Source organism: Meleagris gallopavo, chromosome 1 (genome assembly GCF_905368555.1).
Source record: "Meleagris gallopavo chromosome 1, MGAL_WU_HG_1.1, whole genome shotgun sequence".
In the NCBI taxonomy this organism is placed as follows: Eukaryota; Metazoa; Chordata; class Aves; order Galliformes; family Phasianidae; genus Meleagris; species Meleagris gallopavo.
Genome location: NC_139404.1, coordinates 166,405,062 through 166,431,223, shown reverse-complemented (window position 1 = coordinate 166,431,223; position 26,162 = coordinate 166,405,062). Strand labels below are relative to the sequence as shown.

Genomic DNA, 26,162 nt, shown 5'->3' with positions numbered 1-26,162 from the left:
TCTCCATAATGCTTTCTGAGAGACCCTTAAAGACAGGGCTCTGAACTGCAATTTGTGGCCACGTGGGAGAAGTTGACTGGTGTGCAATGGGCAAAGCAGGGAGCATGCAGAAAAAGCCCCCCAAATCTCCCAGCATTTCCTCGGAGAGCTGCATCTTCACCCTGCCTCCACCACTGATATATCACAGAGATGTTTGTTGAGCATTGCCCTGTTCCCATGCTCCTTATGTTCCGGATTGCTGAACTGTGACTCACAGCCTGCATGCTCAGAACTGAAACTTTGGTCAGTGGAAGATGTATTTTCTGGATTTTTTTGAGCTACTTAATACCAAGTACTCAAAGATCCTACTTTGGGTCTCCCAAGCTGAGCGCTCAGAATTAGTGCATATGCTGTTATTGCTTCTCTTTCCACCTGTGAAATGGGAAAGTGCCTCCTTGACACAAAGGGGCATCACAGAAGGAAATCAGCGTGATAACTCTGGGCTCATACCAACCTTTAGACAATCACAGCAGAGTTTAAATACACTACAAGTCAAGCAATGAGCTCTCAGCAACAGGAAGAGAACAACATGTTGACTTGCTGTTCATAAGCTGAGCACCATCGAGGGTGTGCAGTGAGCAAGGTCAGTGTCCTAAGGCAAAAAAACCCAACCATATAAAATTATGTGATTAAATACTAGTATGACAGAGTGTCTCGCTCCAATTTATAGGAGGGAGAGGAGGTTCTTTGATATGTGTATACCCGGTGTGAGATTAAGAAACAACGGTTCAAATGTTGATCTGACCAGTTTATTATAAATCTTAATTAGGGAGATGGGGAGGGGGAGAAGGGCAATAGAAAAGATAGGAAATGAAAGCAAGGAGTCTTACAAGCAAGAGGGAGATAGTCACCACCATGGATCCAGCGAGGTTCGTAGTTCAGTCATTGATCTTCAGTAGTGGTGGGTCACTGAGCGTTGTTGTTCTGCTGAGGATGATGGTGACCACAGCAATGATGGTGATTGATTTTCAATGGCAGACAAACTTATTTATAAGTCCAAAGTGGTTGAGTCAGCTCCTTTTGGAGTGACACTTCTGGCTTTTGGATCTCAGCAGGAACTCCTTTTGTTCCCGTCTCCCTGGCCTTGCCAACAGATAAGAAGGAGTATGGAGGTGACAACTTGTATCTTGCCTTCGCAGGATACAATGATATCATCCCCCAATCTCCCATAGCAAACAGGAGTTATTTGGTCACAGGACAGATCTTCCACCAGTAAACAGTTCTGAGCACTCTTTTCCAAAGGTCAACAGCTCCAAAGAAATTCTTTCAAATGTAAAATTGTCCAGACAGTGACGTTGATTGCCACAGGGCAACACCCACCTCTCATCTCCAAAAGTTTTATCACAAGAAATACCTCAGGAAGCAAGCTTTGAGTCAGAAAACAAAGAAGGGTTCATACACGGAGGAACACACAGAGGGTAAAATGCAGCTCACACAGGACTGCCCTTGCTGTACTATTTGCCAAAATGTTGCACATTCCCTGGCTACTCTCTCTAAGGGCATTTGAGTAAATGAAATTTATTCTGAAATTGGTTTCTGTTATTATTTACTTTATGTTGACTCTGTGTTCATAAGGCTACAAGCAGGCTGGCATATGGTATATGTCTGCTTGTGGCTTTTTTTTTTGAACCTCCTACATTTGAAGGTCTAGAATTTATTTTTGTGTGTGTGTGTGAAAACACTTCATAGTTCTTCACCTTGTTGACTTTTGTTACTCTTTTCTTTTACCAGTCACCATGGCAGCACAAGGCTAAATTGTACTGAATTATTGTTTTCTTTGTATTTCACAGTGAGGTCTTAAACTCTCTGAATAAGGAATGAAAAGGAAAAATTGCTCATGGCTTCCACTGGCTGTAAAACTTCACACTAAGATTGTTGCTCTATAAAGCTGTACTGTCCTACAACTATCTCTGAAACATTGCTGAAGAGAGGGGAGGAAATGGACTGCTTTTACAGGGTGTCTTTGAGGAAAAGGGAAAAAAAAACCAAAAGACAGATATTATTGCAAACAGACTTGAAGACTGATCCCGAGTAAGGATGGAGTGGAAGAGGCCCTGGGTTCCTGTGGCCCAGCCCTTACAGGCTACTGCCCTATCGAAATTATTGCTCTGCAGTACATGCTGCTGTAGTTTTATTACTTTAGAAACGTCAGTTTTTCTTTCTATTTTTTAATGTTTTTTTTTTTTTTTTTTTTTTTAGCACTACCAAAGAATGAACACTTTAAGAGTGTGTTTCTTTTTACTGTAAAAAAGAAACAACCTATTGTTAACTCATCATCATGTTGCGAACGTTTTGGGACCAAAATGACCAAAAGAATGGGAAATTCACTGATCACACCATGGGAAAGGATGGCACCTCTCAGTAGCAATGCTTCCATCATAGAAACATAGAATTAAAGAATATCCTGAGTTGGAAAGGACTGTAAAGATCATTGAGTCAACCCCTGTCTCCACACAGGACCGTACAGAAATCAGACTATATGGCTGAGAGCATTGTCCAGATGCTTCTTGAACTCTGATAAGCTCAGTGCTGTGACCACTTTCCAAATCATCAGATTGGTGAGACTTCAGGGGAAGCAAGAATTGCACCAATCTTTTTGAAAGAAAAGGTAAGAACCAGTTTTTAAAGAGATAATTAGTGTGGAACCAGCGTTGTTGCTTGATGTTACCAGCAAACTGGGTCACTACCATTGCCTGAGAAAGCAGAGCTCTGCTGGAATCCCAGCTGCCATTCTGGAATCTATATCTTTGTAAAAACACAACAAAAAAATGTATCAGAGAAGAGACTTCATCATGGGGTGTTCACTTCACTAGCAAACCACAAACTCTGCCACCAGACCAAATTCAAGGGCAAATTGGACTGTCTGGACAACCCATATTTAAAATGGACTTTCCCAGTATAAAACTAATAATAATCCATAAAAAGAGGCATCAAGGCAGCTGAGAAAACACACAACCTAAGTTTTTCTCCCCATTTCTATCTGTTGCCTGTTGATTGCTACTTGAAAGTGTGCATCCAAATGGGTTTTATAGTCTTGACTAATATTCTCCCAATTTTTTGCGAGCTAAACACCCTTTTCACTGCAACTGCTTTCTCAAGATAATTCCACTGCCCCCTTTCCACTTTTAGTTTCTGGCAGCAGCTCATTTTCTCAAAGTAGGGGTATGGGGTTCATGCACTGCTCCGTGGGCCCCAGCCTCAGTATTTCCATCCTTCCTGAAAATATTCCTGAAAGCATTCATCCATTCCAGATCACCTAAAAGCTACTTTGCTGTTTAGGAATCACTTCACTGAATTTGCATCTCATTTAAAATGTGTATTTACTACCTGGTGGATGGAACTTCAGCAAATATAATGGAGCTTGAAGTCAAAGAGCAGCATGGAGCCCACAGTAAAGTAATACCAATTTTGTGGAGTCATTTTTTTTACTTTTTTTTTTCTTTCCAGAGAGATATTTGTGTTGAAATAAGGGTAAATCAGGATATCTGCACTGTTTTTCTCTTTTAAAAGTTGATTCTAATTGAAATGCCATTCACTCTTCTTTTCAGGAAGATCAGTACTGCAAATCTTTAAGCAGTACCCTTGGAGTACAAGTACTCCAAGTACAAAGATCTCCAGGTCCTTCTCCTTAACCTTACTTAATCAGCTTCATCCATTGCCCCTCCAGTTTTCTATTTTCACAGAAGTGTAGAACTGGCAAGCCTTGTGCTGACAAGGAGTTGCTGCTCTGAGCTGATGTGAGGTAGATTTCCTTCATCCCGTGCCTTGCAGCCATGTGAGTTGAGCAAAAGCACCTTTAGGGATCATAGATATGCAGGCTGGAAGGGGTTTCGGGATGTCCAACCTCCTTCTCAAAGTGTGATCAACACTGATTCCAGATCAGACTTCATTTTAGCTTATTCTTAATCTTTTCCTTAGCTGATTATTATTTAAAATCAATTACTGTTAAGGTTGGCCATCTCCTCCATGTAAGCACGGACAAGCTTTCAGGACAGCAGCAGTGGACCATTTTTCACTGTTTCCATTGTGCAAGTCAGGTTTACTACCTGTGACATGCTAAACAGGCTGACTTTCCAAGCAAAATGTTCCCATGCAGGTCTTTCATTTGTCTTACTCCCACATAGAGAGTTCAGAGATGGATGGTAAATGGAGAGATGGCCATGTCTTGCCTTGGGATGGATGGTAGCTGGAATACCAGGTAGCTGACTTGATTCTGTATCCTAAGTGTTTCACAAATCATCAGTTTAAGTAATGGATTCTTACAAATCTTGTGGGAAGGTGTAGCTTCGAAGATATACTGTCGTGAGGTTTGCCCTGTAAAAAAAAAAAAGCCGTTCTGACGTATGATGTTGTTTCTAGCTGGTGATCTACCTCTCATTGTGATCTTAACACAGCTATGTAATGAAGTCATCTTTGAGCATATGACCTTGTCAGTTCTGCACATAACTTACAAAATCCAATGAATACTTCTACTATATCTTGCTCAGCAGAGAGCTTTCCTGGTTTAATTAACCTAAGGCAAGCACTGTTATCTCTGGGACCATTGTGCTAGTCTTTATTTGAGATTTTTCACTGGAAGTAGTAGATCATTTTTAAAAAAAGACATTCTAAGCAAAAGAGAAGAGTTATTTTTCTTTCTCTTCCCTGTAACCTTTTCAGAGAGCTCAATTACATCCTTAACTACACAATTCCTTGCTGTGAATCATCCGGAGAGATTTTTCCAAAGGATGTTGTATGAAAAAGAACACAAGAAATCCCAAATATGGCAATTCCACACTTTTTTCATCTATCAGCTTTGAAAAAGAAAACCTGCCAACAGGTAATTCGCCCTTTTCATTGCATCTATTGCAGTCCAGTGATTCAAGCGATTCAAACAAAAATGCTTTATTTTTTTTTTGGTTCAGGAGAACTGTCTCCATTTTAAGTACTCATGAGCCCCATATGGTCTCTCGTTAGGCTTTCACTGACAGTGATCACCTCCCAGATTGTACTACAGGACAAATAGGGTGATGTGGTGAGTGGGTGGGTTAATTCTTTCAGAAGCTGATGGCAGCTGTCACCCTGTGAGTTCACTGTACTGCACAGAACAGCACTTAGCTGGTGTCCTGTCATGCTGACCATGGTCCTTTCTGCCCTGTGGCAAAACGGGGCTCTAGCAGCAAAATCATGGTAGTCTTATGGCCCTTTTTGAAATGCTGAAAGTGGCTATCAAGGTGTTTTGGTCAAAGCCACACTGGTTTGAGTTCCTGAGGTGGTCCCAATTAGGTGCAGCATCTCTCATAACTCTAGTGAAGTGTTTACTGCATTCTCATGCTTGTATGGTTCTGGGAGATTTTAGAAGCACTGTATTTGAGTACTTTGTGCTTTTTTTAAAAAAAAAAAAAACAAACTTCTGTGCTTTGTGGTTGTTTGTAGGCTTGTAGGTGGCTGTTTTTCCTCCTAGCCCTTTGTCCCAGGCCCAGCACAACAGCTCAAAATACCCCTTGTTCTGCCATCTTTGGCCTTTTGAAAACTCTTCTCATTTCCCACTTGTTACCCAATCCTCTTACTCCTTCCCACGAGAGCCCTTCACCAATTTTCCGTGAGTAGCTATCCAGGTCCTTTTCCTACTTCCCAAACTTTTTTGCTTTGAAGTACCCCCAGTGCCCTTGCATACTTCTCTGGCCTGTTGGGTGATGAGGCACTGAAATAGGTTGCCCAGGAATGTGGTGGATGCCCTGTCCCTGGAGACATTCAAGGTCAGGCTGGACGAGGCTCTGAGAACCTGATTGAGCTGTACAGGTGTCCCTGTTCGTCACAGGGGAGTTGGACTAGATGGCCTTTAAGGGTCCCTTCCAAATGAGATGATTCTATGCTTCTATGAAAGACATCACATGCTTCTCTCTTTGCCCAACAGCATCTTGTTAGCACTATTGAGAGCAAGCATTTGTATATACATGAAATTCTTCAGGAGGAAACTTCCTGCACAGATGTGCAATATTGCAGTGACTGGAGAAAGAGATGGAGCATTTCAGAGTTCAGCTGCACTGCCCACAGGAGACCTCTTTTGTCTGTTCAATAAGACTGACTGACAACAAAATTTGTGCAGCTTCCCTGCTGATAAATGCCTGAGAAGAATGTCAGTGGTTGATGTGTGGTGGTACTCATCTTCTTTGTAAGTCTTGAGCTGCCAGTATTTTTCATGCATAGCTTGCAAGAATATGATTGATTAAGTGTTCCAAAAGGTATGAGATGCTGTATTAGTTTCCCTTTCATGAACTTTATTGCACAACCTTGGTCAGCAATAAACACAAATAATCAAACCTCCTCTTGAAAGTCATGCCCTATTACGGCCAAACAAATGATATCTGACTGCAGGAATAAAAGCAAAGTAGGAAAAGATGCAATTTATCACCACAGGTAATTTCTGGATGTTCCACAATACCGAGGCAGAGTGCAGTGGTAGCAAGAATGGCCTTTGCAGGCAGGACACTCATGTGCCAGATAGAGATTATATCAAAATAGTGTTGTGAAGGAGAGGGGAAAAAAAATGTCAAACTATATTTTAATCTGAGGATCTCTAGAGCAATACTACCTCTACTTAATGCAGCTGCTGGATAAGGAGGACATGGACAGACAGACTCCTAAGACCTGCTTCATTCCTCTTCTCCCAGGCAACAGTGTTGATGATAGGTAATGGCCTTAAGTTGCATCAGGGGAGGTTCAGTTTGAATATTAGAAACAATTCTTCTTGGAAAGAGGGGTGGAACATTCACTGGAACAGGTTGCCCAGGGAGGTGGTGGAGTCACTGTCCCTGGAGGTGTTCAAGAACCGTGGCACTGAGTGGGCATGGTTAGTGGGCATGGCAGGGATGGGCTGGTGGTTGGACTAGATGATCTTAGTGGTCTTTTCCAACCTTGATTCTATGATTCTCTGATTCGCAGTGCTGTAGGTAGGGAGGTCTAGCCCTTATTTTAGGTCACCAACTCCAGCACCTATGATCTGATGTGAAATGGATTATTCCCCTGCTTTTGTATTTATAGCAAGGGCAGTAGGAGTGAACCAGATGAGTCATATTTGGATGATTTGAACTCTGCTCCTACCTGGCAGTCTGTCTCATTGCTATTTTGAAGCAGGTCAGATCTTCCTGAAGTATTTATGTGGCATTAATCATTATGCAATTCAGAAAGTTGAAGACTTAAAGAAAGTGGGTAATGTTATCTCATGTCAAATATAAAATGCACAGCTATTAAAACAAGCTTATATATTTTCAATGTAATGGGCAACTATTTTTTGTAAACTGCATATTACGTAAGTCTATACTTTGATTTGATTTCCATGCCTCATTAAGAATTTTAGATTTCAGTCCTAATAAGAACTATCTGTTATTCTTTGAAATGATGTAAGAAAATACTCAGCTCATGCCGAGGAATAAGGAAAGAAAATAAACCATTTTCCTGTTTTCCTAGTTCAAATAGATATTTAATTAACGTGACATGCCTTGTGCAAAACCTAATTAATACATCATCTCTTCTACAACTAGAATTAATGGAAGGTCTATGACTGCTGAGCTGCAGAAGGCACTGAAAACTTAATTCCTGTCTTCTTATTCTGTGTCATCTGATTGTCCATCATTATTTTCTCATTGAAAAAGGGAATCTCTATTTCTGATCATGCAATTTTAATATGTACTGATAGATAATTCTCTGCTAGCTCTGCTTCTCAACTTTTCCATTTTCATCATTTCCATTATGAGTTGTAGTCTGAGCAAATTCTGTGCTAATGCTTTGAAGGAGGTGGTGACTGCTGAGGTCAGAAAATACTTTCTCACACACATAGTTTTGCTTGTGGAACTGCCTTTGGAGACCTGATGGTGTGAGAAAAGTTTTTGCAGGAAGGAGGCTCAAACTCACATTGGTAATTTGCAAACAGACAACATATCTGGAAAAAACAGAGAATGGCTGAAGGTGAGTATGTGAATAAACAATAAGGAGTCAGGGAAAGAAGTGTAGAGGAGCTTACAGGCATATAGGATGCTGAGGTCATGGATTAACCCTTTTTCCTGTGGGACAAACCTAGTCTAGTCTTTCCCTTCCTTGCTTGCCTGCTTAAATGCAGCACTTGTGACAGCTTCACCATCAAAATGTATCTCTACATTCTCTGCTTTCTATTGCCCCTGACCATTTGGTATGGACAGTCTTTCTTTGTTACCATTCATATGACCAATCTTTCTTCTAGTTATTCCATTGTCTCTGTGTACAGTGAGCTCATCAGATTACACAGTTCCTTTGGTGTGATCTACTACTGTCAGGCTGCCTGTGCCTATTGCAGTTCACCCATTTATTGACCTGACTTGTTCCAGTTTCCAAGGCATTCCTCCTCTGTCTCTCAGATGCTTTGTTTCACTTTTTTCCTGCTTGAAGTGGCCTGTATGCTTTGCAGGCTGATGATCTTTCCTTCTGATTTAATTTTTACAGGCTGCAGAGAAACAGGAGCTGTTGGTATTGACACAAATCCAAGATCCACTGAGATGAGACTACACAGAGCGAGACAGATGTTGTTGATGAATAGTTGAAATAGATTCATTTTGGGCGGGTACTCTTTAGGAATTCTTCCTTGATTAATGATTCCAGTGCCATGGCAGGAAGTCTTGGAGTTGGATGGTCTAGATAGAAAGATGAGAAAAGTAGCACCTGAATGAGAGAAAAATGAAGCAGACTCATCTTGCAGTATAAGGAGATCATGCTTGAAAGTGAATGCCACTAAGTGGAGAGGACACCAATCCCTGCTGTTGAGGAGAACTGCTAATTTCAATGGCATGGCAAAAGCAATGGGGAAAGACTCTGCCTTCAGCCTCACTCTGATACAAGTTGAAATAGTACTGTTAAGCTTCCTAATGCTCGTTGATGGATAGCCCAGCAGTTTGTTTAGAAAACAGGAAGAGTCTATGTTTTTGTACCGAATAGATAAGGATGATATGCTGAACTCCTGGTACTGAGCAGATAAGGAAGTTCTGTCAAGTCTTGATATTGAATAGTTAAGGGAATTTCTGCTGATTGTGAAAGCAAGTATTATGCAGTTAAGGCAAGGAGATAGAACCCTGTATTAATGATTCTGGGAGAAGCATTGAATATGTATGTAATGTCTGGGAAAACCTCTGCATATGTAACACAAGTAATGTGTATGAGTTGAAAATCTTTTGTGCAAGGCATGCACAATTAGGTGGAAGGATCCCCTTGTGCATCCAGCACCAAGAACAAAGAATGCCTGCTCCTCTCCTCTCCTCTCCTTTCCTCTCCTCTCCTCTCCTCTCCTCTCCTCTCCTCTCCTCTCCTCTCTTCTCTCCTCTCCTCTCCTCTCCTCTCCTCTCCTCTCCTCTCCTCTCCTCTCCTCTCCGTGTTTTTTTTTTTCTTTTTTTTTTTTTTTCTTTCTTTTTTTTCTGTGTGGAGATCAGTTCTGGGATTTTGGGGCATTAGGGGCAACAGCTACAGAAAAGCTTCACTCACCTCTCATCTTGACATCCTGTACCTCTACCTTTATCTTCTTTTCCTTCTCCATATTTTTGCTTAACGAAAGGAGAGCATGTATCACTATGTGCACACATCCAGAACTTTCTCCAAAGAGCCTTGTTCACAACAAATTGGAGTATTCAGACTGAGACCTTTGTCTTCAGCAGTGAAAGGATGGAGGAAGGGAGGGAAGAGGCAAGTCTGAAAACATGAAGTTGGAGAGGCACCTACTGATAGAAATAAATGAGTATCAGAAAGCAAGGGAGTGAAAGGGAAGACTGAGAAGGACACACAATCAAAAGCAAGACCAGGAACAGAGAGTAGGGATCAGAAAAATATTAAATACACAAATATGCTGAGACCTAGAGTGGCTTTTCGTATCACATTTCTACGCCGACTATCTCTGTAGTGAATTTCTTGGATTGTTTCCAGATAATATCTTCTCATCCATCAGCAGAGTTCTATTTCTGCCCCTTTAAAGGCTGAGAGTTGCTCCACTCGATATCTGGATTGTCCTCTACAGAACACCATGATTTTCCATTAGCCCCCATTTGAGACTTAAACTAGTTGAAATTACTTTGTACTTTAGTTAAGCTTTTCATTCAAGAGGGAAAACAAGGTTGACATTTTTTGAATCTGACCTTTAAATCAGAGGATCTGACCTCTGCATCCCTCAAGGATGTGGGATCTAGGGCTGTTAGTATGTATCTGAGTGTAGCTTTGAGCCCTGCTGCCTGCTGTCAGTGGGATGGAAATCTTTCCAGTGTCTGAGTCATTCAAGGAGCTGCCTGATCCAAAAGGCAAAGGGCAGGTGGTCCCTTTGAATCAAATTGATAAACATGAATTACCTAGTGGCAATTAAACAAGTAATGGAGAGCCTTGTTTGGGTTTTGGTGAATTTGCTCTAGATTTGGTTTTCAGAGGGTCTCTGTCACTTGGAAACACACATTCTTACTCAAAAATCCCAATCAGGAAATAATTTCTCAGCTTTTCATGGCAATTGCAGAGAGAAAGACCTTTATTTTTTTTCCATCTAATTTATATCACAGGATGCAAGCCATCAGATCTTTGTATTTGATGCTCACAGCACAAAAAGAATGCGAGGTGCAGCAGGCTCACTTTCAGCTCTACGAGGCTGAAGGCTCCAGCAGTTCAGGAGTCAGGTATTCATTCCTGGGGTCAAGTCATCCCACAAGTACACTGGAGAGAACCTTCTGCATCCCTGTTTGGTCATGCTTGCGAGATTTCTTCGAACTTCAAGCTGTGCCCTTCACTGCTATCAGAGAAATTAGTACTTTGGTGACAGCAGCGGGACTGCTACCCATGCACACAAAAAGGAAGCTTTTGAGATCCTTTTGGCATATGAATCATTCAGTTCCTTTTCAGTTTGGATTGTCTCCAGTTTCAATTTAGAAGGCATTTCAAAGGGCTGGGTTATAAAGGAACGGGCACCAATGCTTTCCTCTGTATAGTTTACAGATGCTCAAGGATGTCATGTCGCCTTCCCCCTCTCCCTGATCTTCAGCTTCTCCAGGAAATATGAAGTAATATGAAAAGGCATTGTTTTTGAAGGCATAAGATGACCACAATTGAAGGCTCTTGGAGCTGTTATTAAGGTATTTAGTTATGATTCCATTCTCTACGTTAATAACCAGTGCTGGAGCATTTGTTCAGCCAGAAAAGAAGATGAACGTCAATCATGCCCTGACATACAAGAAAAACACCATAGGGAGATCTAACTGCCCCAAATGGAGAATATCAAAGGCAGAGGGATGCAGTGGATGAGGCAATATTCATGTTGTCATGCAATGCTGTTGTCTCATCTACTTACTGCATTGGTGCCATCCACCTGCCAAGCTTCAGGTTTTCATAGAGTCACACAATTGTAGAATATCCCAAGTTGGAAGGGTCCAATAAGGATCATCAAGCCCAACTCCTAGCTCCACACAAGACCACCCAAAGATCAGACCATATGCCTGGGAGTGTTGTCCAGATGCTTCTTGAACTCTGGCAGCTTGGAGCCATGACTGCTGCCCTGGGCAGCCTGTTCCATGCCCATCACCCTCTGATTCAGAACCTTTTCCTAACACATGACCCTCCTTTGAAGGGTTTTTCTGAACCACCTGTGAGAATGACTAAAGGATGGTAGGTAAACTGGCATTTTGGCAACACTGGGACTAACTCTTACTAGACTAATATTTTGGAGTAACACATCACAGTCTGGCTCATCTTCCAAAACAGATATTTAGCTTAAAAGAGATATTTAACTTAAAACAGATATTTAGCTTAATGATCATGTTCTGCACACATGCACGGCAACTTCCTCACTAGTGTTGGGAGAAGACACAGCCTTCAAGTCTGAACCATAACAGCATGGGCTGTGTCTCCATGGGATATCTAACAGAGGCTCTTATTCTACTTTTGCACAGTTGAAAAAAAGGAGGGAAGTGGCACAACACTTTTGTCCTTCCAGACTAGGCTTGGTACTTGACTGCTACAGAAATAGTTCCTCCTAGGGAACTGTTCCGCTTAGGGAAAGCTTCCAGTGATAACAGCCCCTCCATTGTTTCTCCCAGCCTGATGCTAGTTTTTATTGCTGACAGTTTACTTGCTACATGAAAACAGTCTTTGCCAATAACCCTTCTTCCTGAAAGTGTGCCCATATTTCTACTGAACTCCTAATAGAGAAATACTTTCCTGGCTAAGTGTAATGAGTGGTAGTAATTGCTTTCTTTCAGTTTAAGGCAGTTTGCAGGAATATGATTAATAAAACACTGGCTTTTAGAAAAGGCACTTAAATGAAGGATGGGCATTTCAAATTCGCCTGTTATATTGATTAGACGGTTCCATTTATTTCCCTTTCTCAAACAATTTGAGACTGTTGTATTGTGTGGGCAACTAATGTCAGCTATGCTTGAAATGAAGGGCTTTTGACTCAAATGCCCCTGAGAATAAACTTAGGATATTGTTACCTAAGTATCACAGAAGGGAAAAAATCCAGTGTGAGGCTTGAAATAATACAGACAGATAGCCTCCAGACACACAGCAAAGAAGGGCTGGCTGTAATAAATCCTATCTGACCCGTGTTCAGCCTAGCCTCATGCCACCAACAGAGGAGACACTTTAGAAGCAGGAAGAAAATGTAGGTGACCATTATCAGAACTAAGGAGTAAATACTGATGCCAAGGCGGGCATACTGCCAAGATGCCAAGAACTTCTGGATGGGTGACAGGAATTGGTTCTGCAAAGCAATTAGGAGCTCGTAAGGAGCAAATAATGAGGACAAGATAGCGGAGAAAATGACCCAGCAGTGTATAGTGTTGGAAATAGCGCAAGGATCCAGCCTTGTTGTGACTTGTTTTTGCTGGCACGTACTGAGACTATCTGATTTTTTCTCCTGCTGTGTAATTTTCAGCAGTAAGTGAAGATGCGTTTCCATCACTTTGCCCATTTCTACCTCAGTGATCAGGGGGCAGCTGAAGTTGTTTCTCCTGTTTTCTGACCTTCTATGACTTTCACACTTTTATTTACAAAAGTTGTCTATTTCCAAATCTCAGTATCAGCCAGACTCAGAGGACATGCTATGCAAGGTTTATATGCATAATGCCAATTATGCCATCAGCTCACGAATCATACAGCCTGGGAGAAAACTTGCAAATACAAACATGGTCTACCCAGAATAGCTGTTAAAATATCCCTTGCTCACTGGTGTAGCTTAAAGTGATTGCCAAAAATGTGGCATAAAAATCTTTGCTGACATTTCTGTTAAAGACCATGCTATAGATTGTGGGATAGCTCACATTTTATTCCAAGTTTACTTACATAGTAAATAGCATAAATTGCTCTGTCCTTTGAAGGTTTCACCTTTGAGCAATCCATTTCATAAACAACCTTGACCTTAGACATTCATTTTTCATGGTTTCCTACGCTGGATTTCACATGTACAAAAACCATAATTTATTTCTTGGGGATTTACACGGGAAAAACTGAAGCAACATGGCACAGTATATGCCATATGGAAATCATGTAGAAGAGTCCACAAGCGTCCTTGGGGAGGAGTAGAGGAGTAAGGGAAGCATGGATTCATAGATTCATAGAATCATAAATGTTGAAAAAGACCACTGGGATTATCTAGTCCAACCATCACCCTATCCCCACCATGCCCACTGACCACGTCCCTTAGTGCCACTCTACACATTTCTTGAACACCTACAGGGATGGTGACTCCACCACCTCCCTGGGCAGCCTGTGTCAGTGCCTCACCAGTATTTCTGGGAAGAAATTTTTCGTAATATTCAAACTGAACCTCTGCTAGTGCAACTTAAGGCCATCACCTCTTATCCTATCACTGCTACATAGGAGAAGAGGCTGAACCCCATCTCATCACAACCTCCTTTCAGGTCGTATAAGAGAGCAATAAGGTCTCCCCTCAGCCTTCTCTTCTCCAGACTGAAAAATCCCAGCTCCCTCAGCTGCTAACCATAATATTTGTGCTCCAGACCCCTTGAAGCTTTTTTGCTCTTCTCTGGACATGCTCCAGGGCCTCAATGTCTTTCTTGCAGTCAAAAACTGAATCACAGAATCACGGAATCACAGAATGGCCAGGGTTGGAAGGGACCTCAAGGGTCATGATTCTCCAATCTCCCTGACACATGCAGGGCCACCAACCTCCACATTTAGCACTAGTCCAGGCTGCTCAGGGCCCCATCCAACCTGGCCTTGAACACCTCCAGGGACGGGGCATCCACAGCCTCTCTGGGCAGCCTGTTCCAGCACCTCACCACTCTCTCTGTAAAGAATTTTCCCTCTGACTTCTAACCTAAATCTTCCCCTCCTTATCTTAAAACCATTTCCCCTGTCCTGCTGTTATCTCCCTTTCAAAGGTAGATTTACAGTACCTGTGAGCAGCCTCAACATTGCTGAGTACAGTACAACTGCATAGCTGCAATGTGAGTATTTGATGTTTTCACCCAAAGTAATTGCAGTCTTTTTGTAAGAACACTTATATTTATCTGTAAGCATGTGAATATGTGTGTAGAAAAAGTTTCTGGTCTGCAGAAGATTTCCCCCAGTAGTAACCAATTCCTTGTAGGAGAGATGACTTTGCTTATTCTTTTTATACTCTGTTGTGAGAGATGTTTGAGAAAGCAGAGCATAATATATGTGGTGCTTCATGACCTCACTGCTCTGTGCCTGTTCCAGTGAGAGCTCATTGGCTTTCTCCAGCCTCAACTTCTGAGGGCCAGAGATGCACAGAGCAGGCAACTCCTGCTGAAGACAACACCCAGAGCAATGAGGGAAAGGTGTTGTTCACTCTGCAGTGACTAATTACTGTCAGCCTGCACTGGTCCATTGAACTACTTTTGTTTTGCAAAATAATGGTGAATCTTCTAACTAGAAGGAATTCTGAGCTGTTGGGATTAGGAGCAGGTGTGATAAATGTATCTCATGCCGAACATGTTAAATGTCACAAATTTATGATTGGTGCCATATTGGCAGCAAGATGTTGAAAGAGCTCAAGAAGATTAGGAAAGAAGCAGTATGCACAAAAGACTTTTCCGTATCTTTTCACCCACTGTTTTAAGGGTCACAGGACAAGGAACTTCCCATTCTTGGAAAGGGCTCAATGCAAGAGCCAACAGGTACATGCTCCTGCTGAGATGTGCAGCCCATCACCTCCCTCTCTTCCTTCCTGCAATTGCTAGTGCTTTTTGTAGCTGTATGACAGATGATGCCTGAAAGGAGGGGGATGAGCTGTGTCATGTTTCTGCCCCTCTGACTGTATATGTAACTGAACAAGTCTCTCTTTGCTACATGAGAGTTGTGCCAATGGGTGTTGGGCATTGTGCAGTCTGAGGATGTTGAGCAGAGATAAAAGTGAAGAAACAGCACAGAGGAAGAAGATGCAGGCTTAGTATTAATTCAATAGGAAGGTCTGGCCCTGGGAATTGAGTGCAAACCACCAGCTGGCAGGATGGTGCTTTCTCTTACAATCCATGCATTTCAGCAAGTACTTATTAAAAGTAGGCTAGATACTGGAGACACTGGAGACACATCCTATGCTGTTTCCTACCTCATTAGATGCCACAGCATCTGTATTGTTGTACTATTGTGAAAAATTTGAGAATGAAGGATTTTGTTTATTCAGAACATTCATGTCTGAGTTTGGCATCTAACTTTTTCTTGGAGAGAAAACAGCACAGTAGGAAAGGACTGTGGATGAAACATAACTGTATTATAGTAAAAATAATTTAAACCAGATGCTGACTGGGTTGGAAAATATTTCATAATACCATCTCCCAGTGGATATTGCTTGTCATCCTTCTTGAGATTGATCAAACACAAATAATTATAAGTTACTGCAGTTGTTCGTTGTTGTCTTTGTCTCTGCTCTTTATGGCATAGTCCTTCTTGGAGCAGGTACAAGGTTTTTTCATCTATCTGATCCAACAAAAAGACGTATTGGAAATACAGACACTGTCTTATCATCAAGACCAGCACAGCTGCAGAGCTTGGATATGGCCAGTCCACAGGTAATGTTCGCTCCCTAACTCTGCAAAACAACCCATCACTTTTCCATCCTTCTTGCACTGCTGAGCAGGTGCTTGTCCTGACTTGGCTTTGGCCAGTGTTGTGGAATTATTTTCTTGTGATCGAGAATATGTGCCTTGAATGTAATTATAAAACCAGAAATTACCTTTATCTATCATCCTGTATTCCATTTTGGTTTCTCTTCTAGTGAAACCTCATAGTGTCCCAGATAAGGGACATTATTAGACACAGAGAGGCCTAAAGGATCACAGCATCACACTTGGGAGGTGTGCATAATGCACAACCTAGGTGTCGTTGTTAAGCCCTGTGTTAATGTTAATGGGAAAATCAATGTTCCCTAACATGATATTCCTCCACCAAGATTTTCTCATTGGTCTCAGAGGCCTGCAGTTTCTCTGGCAGGTGTTACCAGTAATGAGTGAGGTGAGGATGTCATTGAGTACCTCAGTTTTTTCTATGTCCTTTGTCACCAGGTTCCTTGTCAATTCAAGAGCAGACCCCCATCTATGGCAGCACTCCAGATGTGAGCTATCCCACTGCATCCCCATGATTCTGAAGATGTCATAACCCTGTAACAACACAGAGACCCCTAATTCCTCTCCCTAATTATCCCAAGGATATTGACCTTCCTACACCTCTATTGACACAGACTGTCCACCTGCACACAGCTCCTGCAGGTAAGGTGCCCATCATCCCTGGACTTAGTCCTGTAGGTATCCTCACCTGGCAGTAGGAACCCTCAGGTTCCTTGATAGGCTCCTAGGAGTCCCCTGATGATCCCAGCACTTCCAGAAGGCCAAGAAGATCTCAAATCTGAGATCAGAAACTGCTGTACAAGCTGGGTGTGTCTTATTGGTTTTGTGTAATCCATGAAGACTCTCTGACACTGCTTTGCAAATAAAAGTTAATCCAAGCTAAATGCCTCACAGAATCATATGATACTAATTCTGCTGTATCACTAGACTTCTAAATCTCAATTTATTTACAGGGATGTTTTCAAAACTCATGTTGGTTGGAAAAAAATATTCATCTTCTCCCCTCTCCCCTCACCCCTCCATCATTTGAATTTCTTATCAGCTATGTCCCCATTGCTTGCAATGACTATCTGAAAAGCCTGGACTGTTTTTTTTTTCTTCTTTTCTTTTAGATTCCCTACCACAGAGAATAAATAATCTACTAACCATATCTTTCTTTTCTGCATTATTACTAGCAGCGTTGCCACTTCATCTGTTAACTGCGCTTTTATAATTTCAGACATTCCACTCTTCCCTTCCATTGCCAGCATCATGAAGTAGGTTGCATTTATAACAATAAAGAGAGAAATGTAATTCCTCTAAACCGTTCTCCATAACATTAGTGTACAAACTGTCAGCATTTCCCTAATGTGTCTTGATGAACGATTTCAGTCTTGATGTTGTACTGAGTGCTCTCTGGACCCACTTGCAGTTAGAAAGAACTCAGTGCCCATGGGATGACTCCAAGCAGCTTGCTTGGCAAAAGACTCTTCCACTTTCAGCCAAAAAGACTGGTACTGGCTTCAGTCAGGTAGCAATAAATATAATTCTTAGTAGATCCCATTGTTCCCAAATCTGCAAGATCAAAAAAACCAAACCAGACCAAAGTAAAGAAAACAAAAACAAAAAATAAGAGAATATATTTTAAGAGATAACAATTGTATATATGTATATATATTTTAACTAGAATATATCTTCTTAACCCACATCTGTCCTTTTCTTACTGAGGGACATAGAAGCAGTCTGAACGTGAAGAACGCAAACGTCGTGATAAACCAAAAAAACATCGTGAAGGGCAGAAGAGGTAACTTGTTTCTTTGTAGACAGAAGTGAAGAAGATAATAGAAAAGGACTTGGAGTGAGGGTATCTCAAACCCCATAAATTCAGTTATACATGAGTAGAGTTTTTCCTTTCCCTTTCCAGTGTAAGGATTCAACAGAGATCTTAAGCAACTGTACAGAAGGAGAAAAGCAAAAAAAGCAAAACACAGTCACTTTTTATGATGTTCATGCCTTATAGAATCCTTGACAGTTTTCCCTTATGCTAGGCTACTTCTTCAAAGTATGTTTTGAGGGAAGTGTTGTCTTCAAGGAGAAGTGTGATTCACCCAGTCCTGTTAGCAGATAAAGTGCTATAATGATTTATATCTTTACAAAGGTGGGGTAATTTGATATAGAAAGCAGTCAAGTGTGATTAGAAGTGGTGTGAGGTAAGTAGCAGGGCTGACTTTGACAGACTCGTGTGAAGGACACTAAGGTTTTTGTTGTTATAATATAGACCACAGCATGGAGAGTTGTGAATACTAGGGCCTTACTTTGAGCTGTATCACATCTGGTGTAGGAAGATCAATTCTTACCTGTCGCTGGAAAATTGCAGCTTGTATTAAAGAACTGGACAGAAAGAGGCCAATTTTCCAGACTCTGAGTTTTGAACTCTATTGTTTTTTATTGTTATTTGTAATGCTCTGAAGGTTAAACAGATATTTATTTTATCAGCAAAGTATTAATTATTCTTTTTGTAGCATAATTCTTCAAGCTACAATAGAATGCAGTGTCTCTTTATCCAACTGAAATATACATATTTCTATTTATGTATATATTATACATACTGAAATCTAACTTTCAAAAATACATCCTCTTTTTAAAACATATTTTAAAATCACACTTAGAAGAATATCCGTAATTATTTTCTGTGCCTTTGAGCTCTGGTTCTGAAATGTCCGACACCCATTTCCACACTCCTGTCCAAGAAAACCAGTTGCTTGCCTTCAGATGTTTGTTTGTGCTTCACAGTTAGGCAGTTTTATTCTGAAGCCCAGATAATCTACCACTGTGATGGTAGCAGTGCAAAATATGGTTTTAGCAAGTCTTTAGATATGGCTTGAATTTAGAGTATGTTCTTGAATAGTACTGAATTCAAAACCTGGTTAGGTACGCGGCTGAATCAAAACTTCAAGATATACGTGTGCTCCCCTGAATTAAAGTCTCAATTCAGTGGAATATTTTCAAACAGTGTGGTGTTAAGAGAGATTCTTCTAGACCTTATAATACATATCTATATTTTTGGAAAGGTCTGAAGGCATCACTGTGTATTCATAGCTAGCATATGTCTCAGTACATAAGTCATTGAATGCTCTCTTCCAAAAATGGCGTTTGGAATAAGAACAAATATCTTGATGGTTCTACACCTGAACCTCAAAGCTCCAACTGTGACTGATTCATCAGTGTAGATGGAAATACTAACATTTACCTGGCATTTTAAATTTACCTAATCATTTCCCACAAATAAAAAGATTATTTTTTACTGCAGAAATTAGGAAAGTTAAATCATATGGTGAGCACTTACTAACAGTCTATTATACCTTCCAAAGAAGAAATGTAGTACTTCTACATGCTTCACGATGATTAAAGAAGAAAACTCTCTTTTCTTGCTTCTCTAGATTTTAATTACTACTAGAACCTGATTGCTTGAAGAAAGGAAGGCATATAACCATAAAGAATGGTGCATGAGTTGAAATTTACTTGCCATTCACCTTGCTTACAAGTTTATGGTTGGACATAAATATTAGCAAGAGCTGAGTCAACTCTTGAACAAATTGAAGCATTTCCTAGCTGCTGCTTCACTTGGGGTGGTGGGACACTTCTCTGTGCAGCTATCTGCGTGAGCAGTTCTAATGTCTTTTTGTAAGTGCCATCTTTCACTTCACTGAACCAAGGGGTGTAATCCTCCACTTTGTTAATAGTTGTGTAGCAAGTGAAAATTTCAGTAAACATTTGAAAATTGTAAGTGGTGTTGTGAGGAGCTAGGCCAATTCCATGTCCAATCCCTACACATTAGTTGGGAGATGCTATAATGTTATATAGGCTAAGCAAGGAAGACCAACAGTATCCTGGGCTGCACCAAGAGAGGGGTGGCCAGCACAGCAAGGAAGGGGATTGCCCCCTTCTACTCTGCCCTTGTGAGACCTCATCTGCAGAACTGTGTCCAGTCCTGGAGACCCCAGTACAGGAGGGATGTGGAGCGTTGGAGCAGGTCCAGAGGAGGGCCATGAAGATAATCGGAGGGCTGGGGCACCTATCCTATGAAGAGAAGTTGAGAGAACTGGGATTATTTAGCTTGGAGAAGAGAAGGCTATGGGGAGACCTTATTGCCATCTTCCAGTACTTGAAGGGAATTTACAAGCATGAGAGGGACCAACTTTTTACATGAGTAGATAGTGATAAGACTAGCACTATCTTATATAACTATATCACACATATCACTATAAGACACCCCATATTTTTTCTATAACTTGAAACACAACTGAAGTCAAAAATTTGCCTTTCATAGGCTTGTAACTATGAATGTTACAAATGTTGTTCATGCTCTGCAGTGTGTTTCTGTGTTGGAACCGCTAATCAAATCCTGGTGTGTACCAAAAAGATGTCGGCTGCATTATAAATTTGTGCACCTCATGGGTTTTTGTGTTGTTTTGTCTTAAATGTCTAATTACTTTAATGAAGGAATTGTTCAGGGAGGTACTAATGCAGTAATTTTCCATCTCTGTAATTTTCCCAGCCTGCTTTTTGGCAATATATGTTGTTTCAAGTGCACTGTGAGATAAACAGCTTTCATAGTAAAATTTTACTAGGTACTGTAGAGGGCTTTAGAGATAGGAATGCAAGATCTGTATGAGGTGCCATGGTTACAGTAAAGGGCCTCTTTGCTTCTTGTTATCAGTTCAATAAAATTATACCATTATTGACAGTGCCTGAATGTTTTATGGATTTTTTTTTTTTTTTTGCACAAATAAGCTCATCTTGCTTTTTCTATTTATATATATATTTATTTTCGAAATATGAGATTTAATTCCTCCCATTTTCTTTTCGGAAGAGGTGATGTTCCTAAGTTGACATGGCAAAGAATGAATGGTACGTGTTGATTACAGCTCTATTATTTCTAGCTGCCCTTTCTTTTTGTTAAAAGCAAGCAAAACTTCCATCTGTCCATCTGTTGGTATGCGTAGTGTTGCTAGGCTACTGTTGTGCTGCCTGACACAAGTGGGCAGCATCGTTCACGTGCACAAATTGACCTGACATGCATTGCTGACATGCGTGGCTGTCTCCTTTGTGTGCATGGCTGAGAGGATGTAACAGCTGGGGCTTATAGCAGAACCAAACAGATGAGTGGATAGCAAATATCAGCTGGAAAATTCTTTTTCCTCTAAACACTGTAAGGATCAAAATCACAAAACCACTCATCAAAGCACAAAAAACACTAAGATCTCAGATACCCTAAGAGGGACTTGAGCAACATTTTCATGCCATACCTAGAATCAGACCTGCATGGTGTGGTGTACCACTCAAGGTACCATACTGGGGCATCCTGGTGTCTCCCAAGCTCATAGGATAGGTCCAGCTCACCATCCATCATGGGATATCCAGAGAACATTCCCTTCTCTCCGTCTAAGCAGATCCAGCTCATTGACTGTCCTGCAGCTCTAAAAGCAACAACAAAAAAACGACTGTAGCTGGAACAGTACTGAACTGTTCAGTGTTGGAAACCTTGCTTTACTGGTTACAGTTCCACATGTTTTTGGGGTGGGGTTGGTACCTTCACTCTAACGTGAAGGGTGAAATGAACTTGGAGTAACCCTGTGTGCTCCTTCTGAATCAGGAGAAGGACTGCTGTTGTTCATGCTGTAAATGACCCTAAATGAACAGATTTCAAGCCATGAAATTCACTTGCAGCTTGTCATTTTTGGCTGACTGTGCTGACAGCAAGTGCTTTTTTTTTCTTTTAAGTTTCTGAGGGGTCAAATCTAAACCCTCAAGGGAAGCATCCTAGCTATCTTCATGTGGCCTTAGTCACTAATAATGGCAGCTGAAGACAGCAGCAGCAGCAAGGGATTTCATTACAAAGGGCAGAGAATCCTTTCTATTTAACATATGTAATGCGTTTAATGCCTTTAATCCAATCTTCAGGAGAATACAGATGTTTTATTGACCCTTTCAGGTCACAAGTCTGACTTTTAAAGGCTTTAGGCATTACAAAAAATCACTGCTGTGATGATGTCAAGGACTCACACATTTTTGTGCAACGTTTACAGCGCTTCCAATTCCCTTAGATTTATTTGAGTAGTATTTCCTTCCCAGCCTTCCTAACCTGTCACATTCCTTGCTTTATCTTTCTACACTTGCTTTCCTCAACTTTTTTTTGGTCCCATATGATGCCCTAAATTACACACAGGGAACTACTTTTACTGTTAAATTCTGGTGGATGCTCAGTTGGTATGTCTGTTGTAGTAAATGTTACTTCTGAGCTGGTTATCCCTTAGAGAAAAATTTGAGCTTTCTTCCACCTTGTCCTCGACCTTACAGAAGAGTTACCAGCCTCGTGCACACAGTTCCAAAGCTGTTCATTTTTTCACAGCAGATGGGATAGATAAAGCTGGTGAGATAACAGTCCAGTACACAAGGGACTCATCAGAATTGTGGCTTGAACTATAGCTCTCTATCCACGCGCTTTTTGGCACTGATTGGCTCTTCCTTTTTATAGTGTCAAAGGAAATCATAGAATCATATAGAGGCTTGGGTAGGAAAGGACCTCAAAGATTATCTAGTTCCAAGCCTGCTGCCATGATCAGGGTTGACAACTACTAAATCAGGCACTAGATCAGCTTGCCCAGGGCCCTGTACAAGCTGAAAATGAAGATATACTGCTCTGAGTATGTAGCTTCAGCGAATGTTCTACATGCTGGATGTTTTTAGAACATCCCAGAGGATTTTAACATATGCAACCCTGCTTGCATTCTCTGAAAGGAAGGCAGGAGTCCAGGCAGGAGTCTCTGAGCTCTGCAAACATCCCTGGAGACACGGCCCACAGTTTCTTATTTCCTTACATAGGTGGTTACTTAGCTTTGTTTTGGGACACATCTCAGTGCTCCTAAAATACTTCCCACCTGACTGCTCCTAAACTCCCTTCCAAATGGATCTCTAAAGTTCCTAAGAGCCAATGCCACTGATAAGTCAGATCACAAGGAAATTATCTACGCTCTCTTTGTCAGCTTCACCGAATACTTGCTGGACGAAGGCTATCTTATTTATTTCCACAAGCTCATCATGGATGCATGTGGTACTTTATGACCAGTGAACCTTTCCCTGTGCCCAAAATACTGCAGCATCGAGATCATTGACTCTCTAGACTGAAGAGAAGATTTGATGCTTTTGGTATATAATTATCCAAGGCATTTAGGGAAACTGTACCAGGAACAAGCTCCTTTATTCACCTTTGAGTCTCCTTTTGAGCACCAAAGAATGAATTTTTAAAAAATGTATCAAAAAATATAACAAGACAGCTCATGTTGGTATAAGCACACTTAAAGAGCTGTACTCAGTGATCCTTTCAACTCAGGATATTCTATGACTCTATAAAATTACAACTGAAAATCTATTGAAGAGGGAAACTTTAACAGAGGAAAACATGCAATTTCAGCTCACAAAAGATGGCTTGAGTACTTGATGAAATGCCTTGGTTACTTCATTACCCTTTGGACATGATATTTCAGCTTAATCAGTCATTTTGGAATGGGATCTGAGGACTCCAGTATCTGTCATTGTACCAACACCATGGTGATTTTTTGCTGCAGAGTATGGATATGTCACTGAAAGAGAAGACACTTGTGATTAAGCTGGTAAGCTTTGGCTTAAGACCTTGGACTCTATTTCAGTTCTGCTAGAAGCTTAATTTATAACATCAGGAACCTCATCAAATTTTTAGGTCCTTGTCCTCTGTTCCGTTAGATGTCCTTCCACCATTGCTCTGGCTGCCTCATCTGTCTGAACTTTCCCTGATGTATTTAATTGTGTTTCATAGAGATCTCTCCTCTTGGCAGGGACTTCTAAGCATCCCTGTACTGAGCAACAACAGTATGGAAGCAAGCCATTAATGACATGGAAAGGGAAGATACAAAGCTGAAGAATGCGTTCTACTCCAAACATTAGACAAAATTATGCTATGTATCACAGAATCACAGAATCACAGAATTGTAGGGGTTGGAAGGGACCTCTAGAGATCATCGAGACCAACCTCCCTGCCAAAGCAGGTTCCCTACACCAGGTCGCACAGGTAGGCATCCAGGCGAGACTTGAATATCTCCAGAGAAGGAGACTCCACAACCCCCCTGGGCAGCCTGTTCCAGTGCTCCGTCACCCTCACCGTGAAGAAGTTCTTACGCACATTCGTGCGAAACTTCCTATGCTGCAGCTTATGTCCGTTTCCCCTCGTCCTGTCTCCACGTACCACTGAAAAGAGACTGGCCTCACCGCTATGGCTGCCACACCTCAGATATTTATAAACCTGGATCAGGTCCCCTCTCAGTCTTCTTTTCTCAAGGCTAAACAGACCCAGTTCACTTAGCCTTTCTTCATAGGGGAGATGCTCCAGGCCCTTCACCATCTTTGTGGCCCTCCGCTGGACTCTTTCCAAGAGATCCCTGTCTTTTTTGTACTGGGGAGCCCAGAACTGGACACAGTACTCCAGATGAGGCCTTACCAGGGCAGAGTAGAGGGGGAGGATCACCTCCCTCCACCTGCTGGACACGCTGTTCTTAATGCACCCCAGAATGCCATTGGCCTTTTTGGCCACGAGGGCACACTGCTGGCTCATGGCCAACCTGTCGTCCACCAGGACACCCAGGTCCCTCTCTGCAGAGCTCCTCTTCAGCAGCTCATCCCCCAGCCTGTATTGGTGCATGCAATTATTCCTCCCTAGATGTAAGACCCTACACTTGCTTTTGTTGAACCTCATCCAGTTTAACAATCTGGTATCATAAAAGCCTCTCCATTTCTGTTGTCTGTCTAGCTGTCTCTCAGATTTGCATCTTTGTGGATAATTTCTTACTCTAAAAAGCACCCAAATGATTAAAAATAAACTGATTTGCATGCTTGTCTGCACCTGTCTTTTTGAAGGGAGATTCAGGAGTAGTTTTATAACTCAAGAGTAAGTATACGTTCGAGAACAGCAAACAGCTTTCCCTCAGAATTGCCCCATTTGATCTGAGGCTTTGTGAACAAAACCCATGGCGATATCTGCCATAGGTAACTTAAATTATCCACAGGGACTCTGGAATGACACGCGGGAATGCTAGCTGACCCTGCTCCTGCTGGCAGTGCTGCTGTTGATAGCTGGTTTCAAGAGAAGGTACATAGGTTTCAGAAAGACAATTGCTATGGCCACGACACCATCCATATGCCCATGGCCTGTAGCCATGGAGTTGGACAGCATTCACTTCACCCATTTTCTAACCCTGTAAGTCACAAACCATTCCCTCTTGCTGTGCGAATAATTCTGCTTCTCCACATGCTGAATGGTTCACATTCATTCTGGGAACTAGGAACTGTTATGCATATACAGAATTGTACAAAAAATGTTTGAAAGCCATGAAAGCCAGGGAGGAAATATGAAACTAATACTAAACTTCCCAAAGTTCCATATTGCTTAAGGTACTCCAATTGCACTACAGGGCAGTTAAGAAGTACGTAATGGCAAACTACACCACTTCCAGGAGGGGAATATAATTGTTGTTTACAGCAGCTAGTTCATAGCTGTCCAACCCTTTGGCTTGCCTGGGCCACACTGAGTAAACAGCAATTGTTTTGCACCGCATATATGTAGGTTGCTCCAAAAGGAGTACCTCCTAGTTATTTCCATGGAAACTTCAACAGCTACAAAGAGCACAGTGACACTGTGACAAATTCTGAGCTACAAAATGCTTTCAACATAGTCAACACCATTAGCTCTGTATGAATAAGAGCCCGCATGCCATGCTCGTAAAAATCTGTGTGGCTGTCTGGAATGCAGAGTATCTTTCATGCTGCTGTTGCCATTGCTGAAACACCACCCACCACCTCACTGTGCTCACATACACTGTTAGGTCTCCATAAATGGTCAGCAAGCATCGGTGAATGTCAATGGGTGCAATTTTTTCCACATGGAGGAATTCAGTGACCCATCTTCGCTTCATCCTCAATTCCACGTCAGACACTATTCTGTCAGTGCCCCTCTGCTGCCATCTGTCACATGGCAAT

The 26,162-nt window shown here is 41.6% G+C and overlaps 1 protein-coding gene and 1 long non-coding RNA gene across 2 annotated transcripts in view; one reads left to right on the top strand and one right to left on the bottom strand.

The window, feature by feature from the left end:
* Nucleotides 1-2,060: 2,060 nt before the first annotated feature.
* Nucleotides 2,061-16,710, top strand: LOC146545765 (uncharacterized). The gene is made up of 3 exons (XR_014881279.1): nucleotides 2,061-2,647; nucleotides 16,554-16,603; nucleotides 16,697-16,710. It is a non-coding gene; the product is annotated as an uncharacterized LOC146545765 (long non-coding RNA).
* Nucleotides 16,711-24,183: 7,473 nt separating this feature from the next.
* Nucleotides 24,184-26,162, bottom strand: part of LOC146545764 (uncharacterized) — a 193,393-nt gene continuing 191,414 nt past the window's right edge. The window contains exon 4 of the mRNA XM_085230352.1: nucleotides 24,184-24,654. Within this exon, the coding sequence (XP_085086478.1) occupies nucleotides 24,184-24,654 (471 nt within the window). The remainder of the gene's footprint in view (nucleotides 24,655-26,162) is intronic.